General features: G+C 46.6%; 1 protein-coding gene and 1 pseudogene across 5 annotated transcripts in view; one reads left to right on the top strand and one right to left on the bottom strand.

The window, feature by feature from the left end:
- Positions 1-20,986, top strand: part of ENPP6 (ectonucleotide pyrophosphatase/phosphodiesterase 6) — a 126,641-nt gene that overhangs the window by 25,298 nt on the left and 80,357 nt on the right. For 3 of the 5 annotated variants that reach the window (XR_009560537.1, XM_060291453.1, XM_030830792.2), the window contains exon 1: positions 4,417-4,747. The exons of 1 other annotated variant lie outside the window; for it this stretch is intronic. Coding sequence is in view for 2 of the 4 variants with exons in the window: in XM_060291453.1 (XP_060147436.1) it covers positions 4,507-4,747 (241 nt within the window). In the remaining 2 variants the exon portion in view is untranslated. Of the gene's footprint in view, positions 1-1,102; positions 1,401-4,416; positions 4,748-20,986 lie in introns of those variants that run through there. One more of the 5 variants, XM_060291456.2, reaches the window with a different exon arrangement.
- Positions 592-1,373, bottom strand: LOC115867660 (signal peptidase complex subunit 2 pseudogene; annotated as a pseudogene).

Genomic DNA, 20,986 nt, shown 5'->3' with positions numbered 1-20,986 from the left:
AAATCTTAATTTTTATCTTGTATTATTTCCCTTCAACCTGAAGGACATTCTTTAGTATTTCTTTTTCTTTTTTTTTTTTTTAAAACTAAAAATGCCATTGGCTTCTTTAATTGGTTAAGAGCACAAAATGTAACAGGGAGAAAGTCTCTTTTAAACAAATTAAAAAACTGTGGGTTTTTTTTCCCAAATTCTCCCCAAGTTAGATATATACACACCCACAAAAATGGTGTGTGAAGGAAAACTGTCATACACAAGAAGTTGTATCCTGAATTAAGGGAAACAGCTGTTGAAATGGGAATTAACACAATGAAGTCATCAACAGGTTAACAATTTAAAAAATTGAGTCTTCAAATGCTGCATGGCACAAAGCTATACTATATAAAGTACTGCTAGGTATGAAGGAGGAAGTCTGTACGGTTTTTAGCAAAAATGCTTTTCCAGAAAAGCAAATCAAAACAATGCCATCAGCAGACCAAAGAGGCTACAGCTAGATAGCAGAGCTACAACTTCTCATATCTGAGCTAGAAAATTCTGTTTATACAGAATGGACTAAAATTTCAGACAAAATGGACATGTTTTACATTTCTTACTTTATCCATATTAAGTTCTCTGTTTCTTTCTCCCTCACCCCTCAATTCAGCATGATCCAGCCAAAAGATGGCTGCTTTTAGAAGTAGCTATTTTATTTTTCTTTCTGTGGCAAGACTGTCATGAAGCCTGGATATCTCAGGCTCATATGCATCCATGACCAGGGTCCTGTTGTGGTCAAAAAACTTAGCAGTGGACTTGGTGAACTCGGCTTTCCGTTGCTGCTTTGTTCTTCCGCTGATGAAGGTCAGCTTCAGAGTGTGTTTGTCATCGAACCTTTTGAGACTGGACGACAGCTGCCAAATATCATCAGGACCCACCCCTGTGGGATCTTTCCTGTGGGCCACGAGAAAGATGCTCTTCTCCTTATATGAGGTATAAATGGTCAGGATCCCCATCATCACAAAATAGGATATAACGCGCAAAGCCAAAACAGGTTTGGACTCTGGAAAGGGGTGCGTATAATCCCAAATCAAAGCCACTACGGCGAAGAAACAGGAGCTGGTACAGATGGTGAGGCGACCGTCAGTTAGACCAAAATTCTGCACATACATGTACTTTTCCAGAAGTACCTTTTTGGCAGAATCATCCAAAGAATTTTTCACAGCTGATCCATCCCATTTGTCAGTTTTTACAGGCTTATCATCAATCTTCCACTTGTCCAGCAAGCCGCTGCGGCTACTGCCTGTCCCACAGCTGGAACCACTGCCAGCCCCACTACTGCCTCCGCCACCACCGGTTCTCCCTCCCTGAGCAGCCGCCGCCGCCACCGCCATCTTGCTTGCTTCTGCCTACTATTCCTTGTAGTACAGGTATGTTGGGGACTAATTGTCTCAGCTTTCATTTATCTGAAAATGTCTTTATTTAATCTTAATTTTAGATGAATATTATCCTGAATCTAGAACACATTCTGTAGGATTTCAATTTTTTAAAATCTGTTAAGATTCTAATTCCAAGGCCTGACCAGAGAGAAGGCAGGTGGGACACTTGCCATGGTCAGGCTTTAGGGCAAGAACTTTGAGGATCTAAGACTGCTGATTTCTAGGGAAGGTAAGGGTTGACGTGGGCCCACATGGGCTGCCAAAAATGTATGGATTAACAGGGTCAGTGAAGGCTGATGTTGGCTAACATGGACTGACTTGGGTCACAACTTTTGAATTCTAATTGATTCTGGGAAGGATCTTAACGCCTCTGTCACTTTCAGAGGGGAAAATTAAAGCATGGAAAGGCAGCAGCTGTCTCAGAATCTCACAGTTGCAGAATGCCAGAACCCAGGCTCTAGAATCGTGTCTTCTTTCTCTAAGCCCAGGACTCCCTCCTTCCATCTCATCTGCCTCTCCATGGAGGCGAGGCAGCAGAGTGCCGACCCATCTGGACAGCACATTCCTGAGAGCTCATGCCTGTCCCTAGCAAGACCTGGAACAGCTTTCAGGACAAAGCTCGTTCCAAGTTCTGGAGGAAATTTTTCATGTTTCTGCATTATCTGGGTTAAACTCCTGTGGGCAGTGACCTTTATAGCATTGTCAACCCTTGAAAAACAAGTGGCAAAAGGAGCACTTTTACATATTAGATGCTGATGACCACCCCCCACTGAGGACATCCAGATAACAGGCATACAAGGTCTCGGACCACAAGGCTTTGGGCACTTAATAATAACCACATTTTCTAATCTGTTGTCTTTCCTTGTTGACTCTTAGCTTTTCTTTCCAACCTTTTCTAGGCCACAAGGCAGTATAAGACCAGGAGTCTGACTGTAGGCAGTGCTGGGATTTCCTTGGTTTGAATTCTATCCCATGTGTTTCTTTCTTTCTTCATATATTGGTATGTATATTAAAGATGCTTATTTACAGTAATTTATTGATCCAAAACTTTAGAGAAACTCTCTAAACATTATCATAAAACATGATATGTTCATCATAAAACAATATAGTGCACAGCAGCAATGCCCACACCCAGACGCACCACAGTGCTATCCATGGGGCCTTGGGGTCCTCTGGGGATCTGGGGACACTCTAATTTGGAGCTTGTTAGTTAAGGATTCCCCACCTCAACAACTGGGTAAGGCACTCAGGGAGCCGTATTTGGGGTTGGACCTCCCGCTAGAGGCGGAGGAAAGTGGATGCCCCTTTTACATTCATCTTTAACATTTGGAGTCCTTAACCTCTCCCCAAGGGAGCTCAGGGGCCACCCCCAAGGCAGTTCATGTGGGTTTGCGTTATTATGCCATCTCCACAGTCCCCTACCCTGGACATACTCAGGAACTGACAGCGCATCTAGCTTTATCTGCTGCCTCGTCAGGCCCTCCCTACCGGAGGAAATTCTTCCAGTGTGTGTGTGATGGTTACGGCCAGGGCAGCCCATCGGCTCGTCAGCATCAGCACCTTTCCCTTTGCTTTACTCCTTCCTTCCGTTTAGAATAACAGTACAACGTAACTCAAAGAGATAAGAATAACATTGTGTTTTCAAATTAAAAAAATATTAAGAATAAGCTGTCCTCTTTCTCTTATTTTTTTAATTGTAAAAAGCATTACTTTTATTGGGAAAATGAAGTCTGATCCTTGTCTCAGCCAGCTGAGATGGGAATGGTAATTTGGCCAAGGTGCTTTTTTTTTTTTTTTCCCAGCACAATGTAGAAAGTGACCAGTGGTCTCATGTGAGGGCTTGACTCTAAATGCAATAGGACAGGATAAGAAGACAAGGCACAGGCAGAGGGCGGAGGTAGGGTGACAGCCACTGTAGAATTGATTAAGATCAGAGCGGCTGGTGTCTGACCGCCCTCAGTCCCTGTGAAGCTTTGCCCAGGGCCTTGCAAATTTCACCAGGATCCAAGCAACGTTACAATGCTAATAATAGTTAGCATTTGTTAAGGACTTGCTATGGGCCATACACATTTTATAAGCCTTTATACTTAATTTTCTGCCAAATGAAAGACCCAGCCTAGGGAACCGCGGCCATCTGGACTTAGTGCTTTGTCTCCTGACCCCCCGTGTTTGCTGCCCTCACCGACCTCCCGGTCGGCCTCCCAGTCCCTCCTCTGCCTGGTCCTTCCTGGCATGAAGCCTCCTGGTTATCTCTAGCTGTGCTTGTCCATCTCAAACTCTCGTCCTCCAGCTCTCTGTCTGATTGCTGCCCTCTTGGGCAGTGCTACCTCAGACCAATCTGCCATGATGACCCCCAAGTCTGTTGTTCAATTGTGGAACTTTCTGGCTCTATGGCTCTGCTGAGAGGCATCGCCTCCTACAGCTGGGTTTGGACATGGGCAGCTTGAAAAGTAAAACAATAAGCGCTGTATAGAGATGCATACGAAAAGAAGAAGTGGCTGAGACATAGACAAATAATTTGTTTTTAAATGCTATGAAGATGGAGACCCTGCTGAAAAGTCCACAGATATGCCCAAGATGAATTTTATGGTCTCTTGTTTACATCCCGAGTTAAGAGGTTTGCGTTACTAAATTGTAAGCGAAAAAGTCAGCGAGAGAGTTTAAATTGGGCAGAGGTGTGGGATGGCAGCAAACCAAGAGATCACCCTTTTCCTTGCCTCCTCGTTTGGTTAGCCCAACTGCAAAGTTAGTGCTAACTTCTGTCATCTTCTCAAATTCCACCTCTCTGTGGGCGCTTGTATTTCTGGAATATTCGGCCCACATAATAAGGTTGCACTCTCTCCCCTGGTGTTAATTCTGGGTTGTTTGGGAACCTGGCTTCTCCGAAGGGGTCGATCTCCGGACTTTCTAGTAAAGGGTGAGCATAGATGTTTTTAAAAGGGGGTGCTGTACCTTTAAATTCTGAAAGTGAACTTGGCTCAGGAAGGCCAGCAGTCAAGGTCCAGCCCCTAGAAGAGAGAATAGCTACAGATTCTCCATCCTCAGTCTCTGCAAAGGGACGGCTGTGCCAGCCGTGCTCGGGCAGGCTCCTGGCAGCATGGCAGAGAAGCTCGGGGCGCTCCTGCTGGCCCTTGTTCTCAGCCTGGCACAGCCAGCCCCGGCCTGCCGGAAGCTCCTGGTGTTTCTGCTGGATGGTTTTCGCTCTGACTACATCAGTGATGAGGTCCTGGAGTCCTTGCCTGGTTTCAGGGAGATTGTGAGCAGGGGGGTGAAAGCGGATTACTTGACCCCAGACTTTCCCAGTCTCTCGTACCCCAATTACTACAGCCTAATGACTGGTGAGTACCGTGTCCTCCTCCGGGTGGGGAGGGGCGGGCTGGAGTCCAACAGTAGCAGTGAGCTCCTGGCATTAGAGTCTCATGGAAATGCTCAGGTTTCCCTCATCCTTTGGGACCCCAGAGATAGACAGGAAGTGTGTGTTCTTGGCTGAGATTTTTTTTTTCATGGGTGTGTTGTTTTCCAAAAGTTATTCCCAGGACCTGTTTTGGATTCTCAGTGTGGAGAACAGAGAACTACATGAATAGATGATTGTTAAAGTGGTTATTTGTTTTACAAATAAAAAATTCTGGCCTAGTCCGTATTTTCTAAGTTCAAATTTAAAAAGTCAACGGGTCTTCATTTGTATCAGATTCCTTCTGTCCCCTTTGCCCTGCAGTCATCTGTCATCCTGGAGCTGTTTTGGCTTGTTTGTCAATGTGCTAGATTATGAAGGTTACATGTGGGATTCCTGGATGACTCGGAGGGAGTTTTCAGGTCATATCCTGAAGTATTACTTAGCAATGCTACTTGGGGCCAGGTAAAATGACACGGAGAAGAAAAAATTGATGTGTAGTTCAGATTCCCATTTTTAACTTCTAGCATCTGTTAACAAAACAAAACCCAACCCCCCAGCTAACCCAGACTGTGCCTGGGTTTGGAAAAGCAGACTTTTGCCTAAAAATGACCTCCATCTGGGATTGCTAGCACGCCAAATGTGATTCCACGAATTTGATCCTCTGTCTGTGCTCACACAGTGAGATTCCTAGCTTCCGGTTTGTTTATCAGCTAACCTCTGTAAGGGCCAGCGAGGCGCTCAGAAAGAATTTAGCAAGCTGTCCAGGGAGGCTGGTAAGAATGCACTGCTATTAATGCTCATGTAGGACTTAGCTATGTGCTCTGAGCGCAGGGAAAACTGTAAATTCTGTTAACAGGAAGGGGATGAGAACTCTTGTATCTCATTATGGATCTTCACAGGACAGCAAAGCCCAAGGATCCTGGAAAGACAAATTGCTATCTCTGACTTCATACGTGGATACTGTATGCATGTGTACATAAAAATGCCATAAAATTAATGGGGAAAGAGATTTTGGAGAATCAGAAATAAAGGCATGGAGAGCAAAAAAAAAAAAGGCCAGACGGCACACAGCAAGGAATTTATCTGCTCATTTTCAAAAATCTCCCCCAACAGACAAACAATCAGCATCTCTCAGATAAAGAAGATGAACAAAAGTCTCCTCGTCCTCCCTTGGCACGGATCTGCCCTTGCAGGGAAGCCGTTTGCGGGCCGCACATAGAGGTTATTGTGTGTCACAGGCCGACTTCAGCACTGTCCGGGGAGTTTCACACCTGCAGCCACCCCGGCACCAGTTGTCTCTCAGAGCCCTGCTGCGAGGCTCGATTCACAGACTGCCACGTGCACTTTTCTCAGTCTCAGTGGAAGAGGAACAAAATCCGTTTTAGCAAGTCAGACTCCAGCGAGCAAAAAGGGACCATTACGGTCTCCACGGAGAAACGCAGCCAGTGACTCGGCCCTTTGTCTGTCAGATCCATGTTCCTGATATCAGCACAAGGACTAATTTGCACAAAGCCTTAGTCACGCAGACACTGTCTTGTCAGGCTGTGGGTATTTTCTCTGGTCTAGGCACGACAGAAGGGCCCTTCTCGTGGTGGGGCAGTGCAGGCCCCGTGAATGTTTGACAAAGATCTTACCTTTACTTTCAAACTGAGTCTAGCCCGAGAAAGCCACAGGCTCTGCATACGGCTTACGCCCTTAGAGGTTTTGATGGTAAAATGTAGGATCTGACTTGAAAGCTCGCTTGGTGCTTAAGTTGGCTTTTTCGCTTCGATAGAAGCAATATTGTATATAGGATGTGTCCAGCAAGACTCATGTTCATGTGCCAGTGTCTTTGGGTGTGACTTGTATCTACTGAGTGGACGTAAAGGCTTGGAGTGGGATTGTGGGCTGGGGTGGCCTGGCCATCAGGTTGCTGCCACCTCCACTGCCCTGGAACTGACTCAGCATGAAATCTAGACTATTTCCCCTAATATCTATGCTTCTTTTTCCACCTGATGTTGAAAAATTCCTCTTTTTTTCATATAAGGAAGGATCTATCCATTGGGAATAGTAGTTAAACATATGGTTTGAGCATATGAACATTTTGTGAACCAACGAAAGAATCATGCTAGATCCTTTCGGTACTAAAAGGTATGCTGTCTTAAGGTTCCTCAGAATTTATAAGACAGACTGTGATCTCAATTCCTTACATGAATTATTGCCCATAAGCCATAAAGCCCTTGGTGTTCTTCTCTTTTCATAATGAGGAATGATGGGTTATTGGAAAGAACTTGGCCTGGGAGCTGGGAGAACTTGGTTGGAGTCCTTGCAGGGTCGGGATGGGCAAGCCATCGCACTGCCCTGAACCTCAGTTTCCTCAGCTTCTGGGTCCTAATCCGGCCAGAATCTCAGGTGTTGCCAGAAGCAGACATGAAATTAGAAAAAGTTAGGACTGGCACCTCTTGGGAGGCCTACGTATTAGAAATTAAGCACATGACTGATCTTTAGAGAGGAGAATTCCATGGGAAGCCACGTGGATGGTGATGGGCAATGAACAGTCACAGGATTTGTGAGGAACCTTGGAAATCATCTAGCCCAATCATTGACATGAAGCCACTGTGACTGATTTTTTTTTCCTTCAAAATGTGTTTGCATCAGGACAGATGTGAACACAATTCCAATAGTGATCAAGAAGATCCATCAGGGGAATTCCCTGGCGGTCCAGTGGTTAGGACTCCACGCTTTCACTGACCAGGGCCTGGGTTCAGTCCCTGGTCGGGGAACTAAGATCCCACAAGCTGTGCGGCCTGGCACCCCGCCCCCCTGCAAAAAAGAAAATCCATCAGACAATTGATTACTGGGAACACATAGAATCTTAAAACAGGGCCATTCACCCAGGGAGCCTACATTCAAGTTGAGCAGGAAAGACACATCATATACCTACTAATATCCCAAATGAGTAGCAAGGGCCGAATGGTGTCCCTCCAAAATTCATGTGTTGAAATCCCAACCCCCAGTACATCAGAATGTAACCATATTTAAGGACATGGTGTTTAAAGAGGTGATTAAGTTAAATGATGCTGTTAGAGTGGGGCCCTACTCCGCTATGGCTGATGCTCTTTTAAGAAGAGGAAGAGACATCGGGGATCAACGTTCACAGAGAAGAGACCTCATGAGGACAGTGTGAAGGCTGCCACCTGCAAGCCAAGGAGAGAGGTCTCACCAGAAACCAGACCTGCCGACTCCTTGATCTCAGATTTCCAGCCTCCAGAACTGCAAGAGACCAGTTTCTGTTGTTGGGCCACTCAGTTGGTGGTAATTTGTTAGGGCAGCCCTAGCAGACTGCTACACAAAGGACCAATGGGTAGTTTCCTAATACGCTGTGCAAGACCAGAAGAGAGGAGGATTTTCTTCCAGTCAGAGTAGCGTGTGAGAGCATTCTGAAGGCTGGAATAAACAGCCCCAGGCGTGGCGTTTATCATAATATCTTACTTGATGCATAAGCTCTTTGTCTGAAGAGCTGTCTGTAGATCAACTTAATTTTAGTTAAAATATAACCACAGTGTAACTTCTATGGGGAAGCTTTCTGTTTTAATCTTATTAATTAATTTGTTTATTTTTCGCTGTGTTGGGTCTTCGTTTCTGTGCGAGGGCTTTCTCTAGTTGCGGCGAGCGGGGGCCACCCTTCATCGCGGTGCGCGGGCCTCTCACTGTCGCGGGCTCTCTTGTTGCGGAGCACAGGCTCCAGAAGCGCAGGCTCAGTAGTTGTGGCTCACAGGCCTAGTTGCTCCGCGGCATGTGGGATCTTCCCAGACCAGGGCTCGAACCCGTGTCCCCTGCATTGGCAGGCAGATTCTTAACCACCTCGCCACCAAGGAAGCCCTGTTTTAATCTTTTTTTTTTTTTTTTTTTTTTTTTTGCTGTATGCGGGCCTCTCACTGTTGTGGCCTCTCCTGTTGCAGAGCACAGGCTCCGGACGCGCAGGCTCAGTGGCCATGGCTCACGGGCCCAGCCGCTCCGTGGCATGTGGGATCTTCCCAGACCGGGGCACGAACCCGTGTCCCCTACATCGGCAGGCAGACTCTGAACCACTGCGCCACCAAGGAAGCCCTGTTTTAATCTTTAACTGTGGATCTTTTTGTAAAATTATTCTCTTTGAGGTAAATCCCCATTTGATTTAAGTAAAGTTTAACATAACATCCACGGACAAAAAGCAGTGATTTGTTCAATGCAGATCACGCATAAGAGAAAACATTGGGTGTGTTTTGAGGCAGCATGAGGTAGCATCATTTTGCCAAAGCCAATGGCAACAGTTGTTTGTAACTCTTGAGCACTTCTGATTAAGTGTTTGTGGAAGGTGGCCCAGAAATGTCCTGAGTAGCAGGGAAGCTGGTCTAGAATTTAATCTTCCTGAACATAATCTGCCAGGAGATGAACATATCCTGAGTTGTTTGCTATACAGTGTGTTATTATCATGTTAACATTTAGAAGCTGGTAAATGAAGTGCAGGGAGACTGCGTGCTTCACTGCAGACACCTAAGAACCTCAGTAGCAGGGCTGAGGTTGGAGGGCAGGCCTCGGAGGCCAGTTCTCACACAGCAACCAGCAGGGCCCCGACCCGAGTCCTGGCGTGCCCAGAAGGTTTTGTGTATGACCTGGGACCCAGGACAGAGGTCTCCTTATGACCAGTCCGGGAAGCAGCCAGAGCCTGGATGAAGACACTTGATTAATCCTCTGGTGGAATCAAAGCAAAACCAAGGGCGTTAACTGCTTAGAATTAGTATCTGTGCCGATGGCAGTCCTGACCGCCCTCCTAGAAATGACACGTGAAGCAAATTCTTCCCAGATATCAAGGCCTCACATTCTGGAGTGAGGGATTGCCGGGTAAGGCAAGCTTTCCCTTGCCTTTAAGAAAATAGCCGATTTAAATTAAAACCGGCTGTCACTTGGACCAAAGGAAATCAACGCAGAAAGTACTTGAGAAATCATGTTTTGAAAAAAAGCCCACATCGTCAGCCTTCTGGAGAGTTCAGTTTCACTTGTGGCGGCCTCTGCACGCCCACAGCACAAGCAGCATGGACACGGCCCCTCTCCAGGGCACCCTGGCCTCTCCTCCCCCTGGATCAGCATCTGCTCGGGGCTGTTCAGCCCAGGGCTTGGCTTCCTTGGATTTAGATGCCTCTGTCTGGGGTGCCCACTGCTCCCCGCTTACTCTCTCTCCTGCAAAACCCCGTCATGCTTTGGTTTTCAGCAGCGGCCTCCTGGTCATCAAGGGTCAGTCCTCTGCTTTGATGGCCTCCTTCCTGATAGCGCCCTCAGTTCCAGGACGCCCTCCTCTCTCTGTTTCCTCCTATCTCACTGATTCCTCCTGTCCCTTCTGTCGGCCCCTCCCCATCTTCCTCACCACCTTTTCTCCCGCAGCTGAGTCGGCTCTGCTTTCAGGATGGATCGCAGAGCCTCTGCTTCTCCTGCCTCCATCCCTGGGGCCCTGACCAGAGGGCGCACCCTCGGGAGCCTAGAGTTTCCCAGCAGCTCCTGGTGCCCCACCCTCTCTGCCCTACAGTTTGTCTCATATGCGTACCAGACTAGTCCTCTTAAAACACATGCCCGATGGTGTCACTCCTCTGTTCAGACGCTCCAGTAGATTCAGGCTCTTACAGAACTGGCCCCAGGTCACCCAGCCCTTTCCAGCCTCATTCCCCACCATTTCTTCCCTTTTTTCCTCACCTGTTCCAGGCAGGTGGCCATCCCAGGACACCTGAACTTGCTGTTCCTTCTGTCTGGAATGCTTTTCCCCAGAAAGACCCAAAGTTTGAGGGATCTTAGTTCCCTGACCAGGGATTGAACCGCGCCCTCGGCAGTAGAAGCACCAAGTCCTAACCACTGGACCGCCAGGGAATTCTTGCTCCGTTGCTTTTTTTAGATCTCTTCCCCAAAGTCACTGCAGTGGATACTCCTTCCCTGGCCACCCTCCCTTCACTTGTCATGCTCTGTCTTCAAACAAAATTTATCCTAGTGAAGAAGCATTATAATAATGATCAAAGCGTTCAGAGTTTCAGGGAACTTGATTATTATTTTGATTTTAGATACTACTAAACTAGCAGGCAGAGGAAAAGACTGAAATTATGCTTTGCCTTGTGAAAGCAATGAACAGATATTTAGGTGAACCGATTACCATTTATGCCTAATAATCTTATATAACCTCAAAGCATGTCTATCAGTTTTGTTTTACATTTTGACTATAAGGTCAGGGGCTGCAAGAGGGCTGAAAGGAGAGTCACCCATGAGGAGGGTGCTGGGCCTCAAGGGCCTGGGGTGTAGGGGGTGCAGCAATACACTAGTCATCAGCATAGCCCTAAACAGAGCCTAACTCCAGCCAAGACTGCCGAAGCCAAGGAGGCGGAGGCATCAGTGAAGCACGAATGAGGCGAATGGTTCAGAACCGTGAGAACAACTGTGAGAGGGCAGCGAAGGCCACGTTTTGTGTGGTCTTGGCTGTGAGGCCCAGGGATGGGTCTGGCGACTTAAAGGGTCAGGCCGTCTTGTGCTCTCGGTCTCCACTCCACATTGCTTAAGGCTCATGAGAGGCTCCTTAGATATTTGAAAACAGGAAATGGTTTATGGGCTGAATCGTGTCTTCCTTGTCCAACACACAAATGTGTATCTTGAAGTCCTCTCCCCCAGTGCCTCAGAAAGTGACTGCATTTGGAGAGAGGGTCTCTAAAATGGCAATTAAGTTAAATGGAGCTGTTAGGGTGGGCTCTAATGCAACATAGCTGATGTCCTGATAAGAAGAGGAGATTAGGACACAGATGGGCACCAAAGGAAAACCATATGCAGACACAGGGAGAAGGTGGCCATCTACAAAGCCAACGAGAGAGGGCTGTAGAAAAGACCAACCCTGATGACGCCTTGATTTTGGACTTCTAGCCTCCAGAATTGTGAAAAATAAAGTTCTGTTGTTCAAGTCACCTGGTCCGTGGTACTTTGTTACGACAGCTCTTGGAAACTAACACAGGCAGGATGGGGGCCACGGGGCAGCCGATGGAAGAATGAAGGCTTCTTTAGCCACACCACTTCCACCCCCAGACCTACTTCCTGAGAATTCCTGATGGTTTATGCCCTGAAATTGAGGTGGTCACGGTGTTTGGTTTCCTAGGGCTGCTGTAACAAATTACCACAAATGCGGTGACCTAAAATAATAGAAATTATTCCTTCATAGTTCTGGAAGCCAGTCGTCTGAAATCAAGGTGCCAGCAGGGCCACGCTCCCTCTGAAGGCTCTAGGGCAGCATCTGTTCCATGCCTTTCTCTCAGCTTTCTTGCATTGCCAGCAGTCCTTGGTATTTTTGGTTTGTAGATTGCATCGAAGTGTCACTCCAATCTCTGCCTTCACTGTCATGGCGTTCTCCCTGTGTGTCCCTTCTTATAAGGACACCAGTCATATGGGATTAGGGATTAGGGCCCGTCCTCGTGACCTCATCTTAACTTGATTACATCTGCAAAGACCTTGTGTCTAAATAAGGTCTCACTCACAGGTGCTGAGGGATAGAACTTCAACATAACTCTTTAGAGAACACGGTTCAACCCACAGTACATGGTATAGTGGAAAGAGCTATGGATTTGCTGCCAAAGATCTAATTTCATCCATCCTCTCACTTTCTGACTTGCAGGATTTGAAGTGCTTTTGAGTTTTAATATTATTTAGCAGTAGAATGGAGAAAGTAAAGCTTACCCAATAGGCTTGTTGTGAGGACAGAATGAGAAACTTTGTGTAAAACCACCGTTATAAAAATTGTACCTATTACCCACTTGACCAATAAGATTAGGCTAAATCATGTCGCAGTAGCAAGCTCTGTCAGAGGCTTGCCACAACTAAGATTTTTTTTTTTCACTCATGTGCATGGACTTTAAGGATTAACTGCCCCATTTCCTCTTCATTTTGAGACACAGGCTGAAAAAGCCACTTCTAAATGAGACGTGCTTCTCGCATGGCAGAGGGAAAAGGGAAAATGGCGAACAGTGTAATGATGTTTAAAAGTTCTGCTCAGAGGTGGCACAAGTCACATCTACTCCCGTTTCATTGGCCAAAGCAAATCATATCACCAAGCTTGATGCCAATGGTTCAGGATATATAATCCTCACATAGAGGTGGCGGGAATATATTTTTAACTTTTATGCGCTGAATGGATATTAGGTGCATTTTATAAGAAACTCGTAGGTATTAATTTAAACAAATGGCATAGAGATTAAGTGTCTGCAACTCAGGGAGACAGGTCTTATTGGGAGTTATAATGGTCTTGAACAGTTCCATGGAAAAGGTGGATCTAGGAATAAACACTGAAAGATGACTGGAAAGATTTTTAGTGGAGATAAATTTAGGGCCAGATCTTAAAAAAAAAAATCTATAAAGACTCTGATGAGGGACTTGGCACAAGTACAGTCAGAGAAATAGTCAGAGACACATTAACAAGACAGAGGGAAGGGTGCTAAACCCATTCACCATCCCGGGTACAGGGTAGAGGGTTAGAGAGAGAGAGGTGAATTTGTTTTATAAAAAGAGAAAAAAGGCATGCAATTGATAGAAGGCTTTGAAGGCTAAATTGAAGATAATTCAGTAGGCTCCGCCTTTCCTTTTTTTCTACTTCAAACGTTGGAGCATCTATTCTTTCTGATGGGCTATAAGTGAAGAGTTGAATTTGAGGAGCGCCCTCGACGCAGAACTTGCTGATGGGGTAGTGAGTGAACATGGAAGAGCTGAAAAGAAGGGAACCTGAATCAATTCCAAGCCTACAAGAAATTCAGAAGTCTGGGGCTCCTATGAGCAAAGATAGGAAAGTTTGGACGGCTGTTTATTTGACAAAGTAAATTTTCATCAGAATAGATTTCAGGTTGGATTAGGATATTCACCTGGAGTTGGCCCTTTAGGGGGTCAGAGACAACCTCTTAAAGGAGAGTTCCAGAAACATGTAGAATAATCATGGGGGTCAAGGAGAGAAATTTCTCCTGTGGGTTCCAGTGGACCCCAGTATATGGACTTCTCTTCTCTCTGCTTGCCCCACGGCTGGTAGAGGACATTTCTCACAAACACAATGAAATCTGTCTCCTCATCTGCATGAACTCTTGCCTCAATTTTGTCACTTACTTCCCAGAGATTTCACGTTTCCACTTAAAGCTATGGTGCGTGTCATGGGTCCTGAGTAAGCCGCCTGCAGAAAGCGGCTGGGTGTGTGAGGTGTCGGGCGACAGAAGCCGTGAGGGCCGCTCACCGGCTCAAGCCCGGAGAAAAAAGCGCGTTCCAAGAATTTACGAAAATAATCTCTCCCGGCATGTCATTATTTCAGCTCTCGCCATCAGACCTCTCGACACTGAAGGGCCACTTTTCAAAAAGTATGTTTCTCTTGGCTTCCACGGTGATGGCAGGGTGTTCATTCGGCTGCTGGAAATGAAACGCACTCCCTGCAGGAGGGGACGGAGAGGCTGGCGGGCAGAGCTGTGGTGAAAGTCTTTGATTATAAGCACAGCAGACCCTCTTTTAGGAGGTTCCCTTCCTGGAGCCAGGTGGTCTCCATACCAGGCTGGTCTCCTGTCTCACTCCCTCTCCCCTCTCCCCACTGCTGATTGGTGGGACCACAGGCTTCCTGCCAAGGCTGCTCTCAGGACCTGCTTCATCATCAGTGCTACGCCACAAACGGGTTAAAGAACATTTAGAATGGATTCAGAGGGAGCCTGAGTCAGCATGTTAACATTTATTTCAGAGACACTTTAGACAGCACCTACTGGGGTTTCAGAGTCCCCGTCCGTGAATAAGGCCATTGTGTCCACGGTCTCCTGGGCGAGGACCCCGGGCAGGCCCGGGACTCCGCTGCGTCCTGTGTGCAGCATTCGGCTTGCGTCACATCTTGTGCTCGATCGGAACCTACTCCTGCCTTTGGCGCTTTCCGGAGCGAGGAGAGGGTCAAGGGCTTGATAGGCAGGTCACAGAGCCACGAGGGGCAGACGCATCTGGGCGAAGGGCTGCCCAGGCTGCAATCACAGACGGGCCTGTGGTGAGGGGAATGCCGAGCCTTCACCCCCCTGCTGAAGCAGCTTCCCCTGGGCGCCCGCCTTTAAGAGTGAGCGCTCCTGTGGTGCCAGGTCTGAGTCAGGAGGACAGACGCGGTCATTGGGAGAACTCACGTAAGCGTCTGCAGCAGAGCATCCTCACCTGTGTGCTGTGGGCCGTGAGAGGGTTACAGGTGTGCTCGGGGACCCGGTCCCCCGTCCCATCCCCTTGGGGAGAGCAGCCTTGTCTGTTCACCCCAGGTTGCCCAACACAAATGTCTGATGGGCAGCAGGTTGGCAAGCCCTGCTCGAGCAGAAAGAGCGTGGGCAGGGAGTCAGGGGCTTCCCTCCGGGGACTGGAGACAGTCGACCAGAGCCCACCTTGGGTCCAGCCTCTGAAGGCCTTCCGCCGACTGTAGGCCAGGCCATCCGCATGGCAATCTACCCTGCTGCTGGTCTACACTCACTCACAGCGAGTGTAGTGGAACGCGGGCAGTCAGAGCATCTGGGCCCAGAGCTTGCTCAGAAGAGACAGTTGATTCTTGTCTGTTGCACTTCTTTGATTCGGTGCCAGGAACTAGGCTTGCATTCGATCCCATGGTGGAAGCCTTATAGTATTTATCTGTCTTCTAAATCTCTGGAGTTTTGGCGCTGAACCTCATCAGCTGAGGTCCCACTATTTTCTAACAAACTGCTGTGTCGACACTGGATTCTGGATTCCTCCGGCCATACTCTGTAGGCTTCTGAGTCCCCTCCTTCATCCTCATGTGGGCTGTGCTTCTCCTTCCCAGGTCCAAACGAGCACCCCTGCCACATTCAGCCTGTTGTCCTGGACCTCCTAGCACCCAAGGCTCTCCGGTTTTGCTGGGCTCTGTGGGTGGATCTAATTCCAGGTTCTGGTTACTCCCAGTCTGGCCCATTTCCCCACAGCTTAGCCAGCTGGCCTCACACCAAAACATGACACCCCTCCCTGTACGTTTCTGTGTGTGACTTTCATAGTCCATTTTAGTGTGCATTTGTCGGTGTAAAACAGAACGCTAAAACTGTATGAATGAGCTTGGAACTATGTAACAAAACCCACTACATCCCAATCCAAAGTTTCCCCCAGAGACATTCAGAATTACAAAATGCGAAAAGCAGAAGATGCTTTAGGAATGCTAGTGCATTCATTTGTCTCACTATGCAGAACAGAGACTGGGGCGTAAGATTCAGCTCCAGCGTCTATATAAGGGCAGAACCTCACCAAACACAGGCCTGTGAGTCAGGCCAGAGTCTGGCCTCTCTCGAATGTGCAGGGATGGAAGCCGAGGAATCCTTCCCAACCCTTCCTGCCTGTTTATCCACGCCGGCCACTTTGCCTGTGCTCTCTGAGCACTCCACTCTTTCCCGGCCGGGCTTCCCTGCTTGGTTTGCTTTTGCTATTTTCTCACCCTCCTTGATGCCTCCCGAGATGTGTAAGCTGAAGTGGAGATGGGATTCGAAGAAGCTTTGTGTGTAGATTTCATCAAAGATCCAGTCAGGAAGGTAGTGGAAGCGCCTAGAAGAGTGTGTGTGTTGGGGGTGGAGGGTGCTTAGACTCAGCTCAGCCATTCCGCCCCCCCCCCCCCACTTCCCAGGCCTTGGCTGGTCATCGGGGGCTGGCTGCTGTCCTTCACAAGCCTTAAATGACCTCACCAAGTTCTGATGGAACAGATAAGAGAGTCACAGTCCAAAGACTTCACTCTCAGACTGTGTTAACAGCTGCTAAAAGCTAAAATAATCAAATGGAAACAAAAATGCCTTTATTTACTCAATTCTCAGCCACCTGTTTGACTAGCCTTTTGAACTGACTAGCCAGCTGTGTGGTGAATCTCACCTCAGGAGCTTCCATCAGTGGAAACAGACTGATTCCTCCCCTTCAAACACAGGGATCATCAGGGTTCTGTTGGCCAGTTGTGGAACCCCTGCGGGAATGGAATTTTGCAGAATGACCTCTTTACCTCCCTGTTTTGGTTGGAGGCCTCTCTGAGAACGCCCAGTCCTTCCCTCTGCTTATACTACTTATTACTTCTGGAAGCGCTCTACTCCCATCCTCCTTGGAACCCCCAAGCCTCCACCCCAGCCCGGACCCTGCTTCCCTCCACCCATCTTGTTCGTTGAAGCCAAAATAAGATGTCCCCCCTCTACAAGGCCTTGACCCACAGATAGTAGCATCTCAGAGCTGGATGGCGCTCTGAGATCTCATTTTCATCCATTTGCTGGCTCCTTTACCCCTTACTGTCTGAACCACAGAATTTGGTAATTACAACAGCATGTAATGTTGACGTATGTTCATAAAGTACATTTGTGTATGATCGTTCCCTATGCGGGGATATATGATCATTTCCTAGGTGAGAGGTGCTGTTCTGAAGGGACATGGCCTCTGTCTTGGATGAGCTTGCAGTTAAGCTGAGCAGCTCAGTATGTGCAGAAAGAAATAGTCATAGGCCAGGACAGAATAAGGACAGAATAGGCACAGGGTATGCGGGGACCATTTCTAAGGGTGTGCGGTGAAGAGGGAAGGTTTGCTGAGGTGACGCTGTTTGAGCGAAGCCTGAAGGATTTGGGCAGGTTGAAACCTGGCAGAAGGGCCGAGAGGGTGAATGGCGTTGCTCAAGTCGAGGGGCAGAGGCGGGAATAACGGGGAGCGTTTGGAGAGCAGAAGTGGGCTTTGAGATGATTACTCTGACATTTCTGAGTAGTGTGGGTTTGGGAGAGGCCATCCAAATCCAAGGTGAGAATGAAGGAGCCTGGGAGTCAAGTCCCCAGAATTATGTAGCCCATCCTGTTTTCCTGTCTTCCTTGCTTCCCTCAAGGCATATATGCCTTCCTTCCTTCCTTCCCCTTTAAAGTCATGTTCACCGTGTGTTTAAATGAGGTCAGTTTGAGATGATAAAAAGTCCCAAAGGAAGGAGTGTGTCCAGCAGGTAATATCAGCTCTCCAGAGACAAAAGGGACTGGACACCTACTTGAAACATGATGGAAGGGAATATACTGGCTAATGTTTCAATAAAATATATCAATACAGTATCTAAGTCTCATACTTTGGGCACTTGCAAGACACCTGGTGGTGATTTCTTTACTAGCCATGAAGGCTGCAGATACAGATTTCAGAGTTGTCCTCATAGAGGTGGGAATTATGTGAGTAGATGAGGCTCCTTGGGAGGATTGTGTCAAGAGAAGGGAAAGAGAGCAAGATGAAACCTTGGGGGACCTTCTTACGTTTAGGGAGCACGACATAGAAGAAGAGACAGGAAAGGAGACAAGGAAGAAGTAAAGACCTATCACAGAACATTCTAGCAAAGACCTCAAATGGAAATCAGGAGTCAAATAAGGTCAGAGTAATCAAGGAAAGAAGAAGTTTCTATAGGAGATGGACAGTATTATCAAACAGAAAAATTAAAAAGAAACAAAAAAGGGGCTTTGCATGTAGCAGCAGGGTTTGGAGACCAGTAGGGAGATGGAAAGTCTGGACAAGACTGTAGGTAAAGCCTGCATTTGGAGGACTTGGGGGCTGGTATTCGACTGTGTAGCTGGGAATCTGAGGGATGTAACTTAGTGTTGATATGCTAATGAGGTCCTATATGTGGATCTCTATAGCTGTGCTCTCAAGTGATCTTTTAAAATTATTAATAGATTTATTGAGGTATAACTTACATACCATAAAATCTATCCATTGTAAGTGTACAACTCAATGACTTTTAGTATGTTTACAGAGGTGTGCAACTATCACCACAATATAATTTTAGAATATTTCCATCATCCCAAAAGGAAAACTTGGGCCGGGTAGTTGCTCTCCATTTTCACCTCCAGCCCTAGGTAACCACTAATCTTCTTTCTTTCTCTAAAGATTTGCCCTTTCTGGACATTTCATATAAATGGAACCATGTGTTCTTTTGTATTTGGCTTCTTTCACGCAGCACAATGCTTCTGAGGTTCATCCGTGTTGTATTAGTACATCATTCCCTTTCACTGGCAGAAAACGTTCCATTGTATGGATAGGCCACACTTTGTTTATTCATTCACCAGCTGATGAACATTTGGGCCATTTCCACTTTTCAGCTATCATGAATAAGGCTGCTATGAGCATTCGTGTACAAGCCTTTGTGTGGACATACGTCGTCATTCCTCCTGGGTAGATACCTAGGCATGAACTTGCTGGGTCATATGGTAATGCTACCTTTAACATGGAAAATTGCCAAACTGTTTTCCAAAGTGGCTGCACCATTTTATATTCCCACTGTATGACGGTTCCCATTTTTCTACATCCTCAATAACACTTGTCATTGTCTTTCCTTTTTTACTATAGCCATTCGAGTGGGAGTGACAGGGTATTTCATTGTGGTTTTGATTTACATTTCCCTAAGAACTAAGATGCTTAACATCATGTGCTTATTGGCTATTTGATAACTTCTTTGGAAAAATGTCTACTCAAATTCTATTATCCATTTTTAAAAATTGGGTTGTCTTTTTATTATCAGTTTTGGGAGTTCTTTATATATTTTGGATATATATTTCTTATCGAGTATATGATTTGAAAGCATTTTTCTCGCAGGCGGAGGGTTGTCATCACTTTCCCGAAGTGTCTTGAAGTACAAAAGCATTTAATGTTGATGTAGTCCAATATCTCAGTCTTTTCTTTGTGTATTTTTTGTGTCATATCTAAGAAATAATTGACTGATCCAACATCATGAAGATTTACTCCTGTGTTTTCTTCTGCGAGTTTTATACTTTTAGTTCTTACATCTAGTTCTGCAATACATTTTGAGCTAATTTTTGTGTATGGTGTGAGGTAGTTGCTCTGGCACCATTTGTTGAAAAAACTATTCCTTTCTTGATATTTTTGTAGGAAATCAACTGACCATGAATGTTAGAGTTTATTCCTGGGCTCTCAGTTTTACTTCCTATGTCCATCCTTATGCCAGGACCACACTATCACAATTGCTGTAGCTTTGCAGTGAGTTTTGAAATAGGGGTGTGTAAGTCTTCCCACTTCTTACTTCTTTTTGAAGATGGTTTTGGCTATTCTGAGTCACTTGTATTTCCAAATAAGTTTTAGGATGAGCTTTTCAACTTCTGGAAAAAAAATCCAGGTAGGATTTTGTTAGGTGCTGTGTTGAATCTATAGAACAATTTAGGAAATATTGCTAACTTAACAATATTAAGTCTTTTGATCCATAAACATGAGACGTCCACTTATTCAGGTTCCAAATTCTTTCCACACTGCTTTATAATTTTCAGTGCACAAGTCTTGCACTTCTTTTAAAATACTTCTAGGCATTTTATTTTTTGATGTTATTTGTGGTGTATGAAAACTCAACTGATTTCTGGGTGTTGATCTTGCATCTTGCTTTGCTGAATTTCTTTATTAGTTCTCATAGAATTATGTGGATTCTCTGCATCACAAGAATCTACAAGATCATGTTTCCTGCAAATAAAAACAGTTACTTCTTCCTTTCTAATGTTGATAACTTCAGACGATCTTTATAATCACCTTGGGAGTTATGTAAGGGCAAATCTGCAGATGAGAGAGCTCAAGTCTGGGGAGGGTATGCAGTTTGTGTGAGGTCACCTAGCCAGGAAGTGGATAAACCAGGACCAGAACGAGGACCTCTGCATTCCCCCAGCCCAGTCCATCACTCAGCATCTTCACCATGCAGCCTCTGGTTGGTGGAGTCAGAGTCTGCGAGGACGATGGAGGCCTCTGTCTCTGCAGCACTCCTATTGTCCTCCTTTGTTACAGCCACCAGATTTAGTCAAGAGGGAACAGGATGTACATTTCCCAAACGTCTGCAGGATTCCTACATCCATGTGTCTAAAGCACCTAGTCCCAGGTGCTTTCAGATAGTGTTTCAGTCAGTCCTCAGGAAACCATGTAAGGTGGGCATAGTTATCCTGGTTTTTGTTTTTTCTTTTTGCGGTACGTGGGCCTCTCACTGCTGTGGCCTTTCCCGTTGCAAAGCACAGGCTCTAGACGCGCAGGCCCAGTGACCATGGCTCATGGGCCCAGCCGCTCCGCGGCATGTGGGATCCTCCCGGACTGGGGCACGAACCCGTGTCCCCTGCATCAGCAGGCAGACTCTCAACCACTGCGCCACCAGGGAAGCCCTATACTGGTTTTATAGATGAGGAAACCGAGGTTG

The sequence above is a fragment of the Globicephala melas genome, chromosome 21 (genome assembly GCF_963455315.2).
Source record: "Globicephala melas chromosome 21, mGloMel1.2, whole genome shotgun sequence".
Taxonomy (NCBI): Eukaryota; Metazoa; Chordata; class Mammalia; order Artiodactyla; family Delphinidae; genus Globicephala; species Globicephala melas.
The sequence above is the reverse complement of the archived record's forward strand: the minus strand, read 5'-3'. Positions and strand labels throughout refer to the sequence as shown.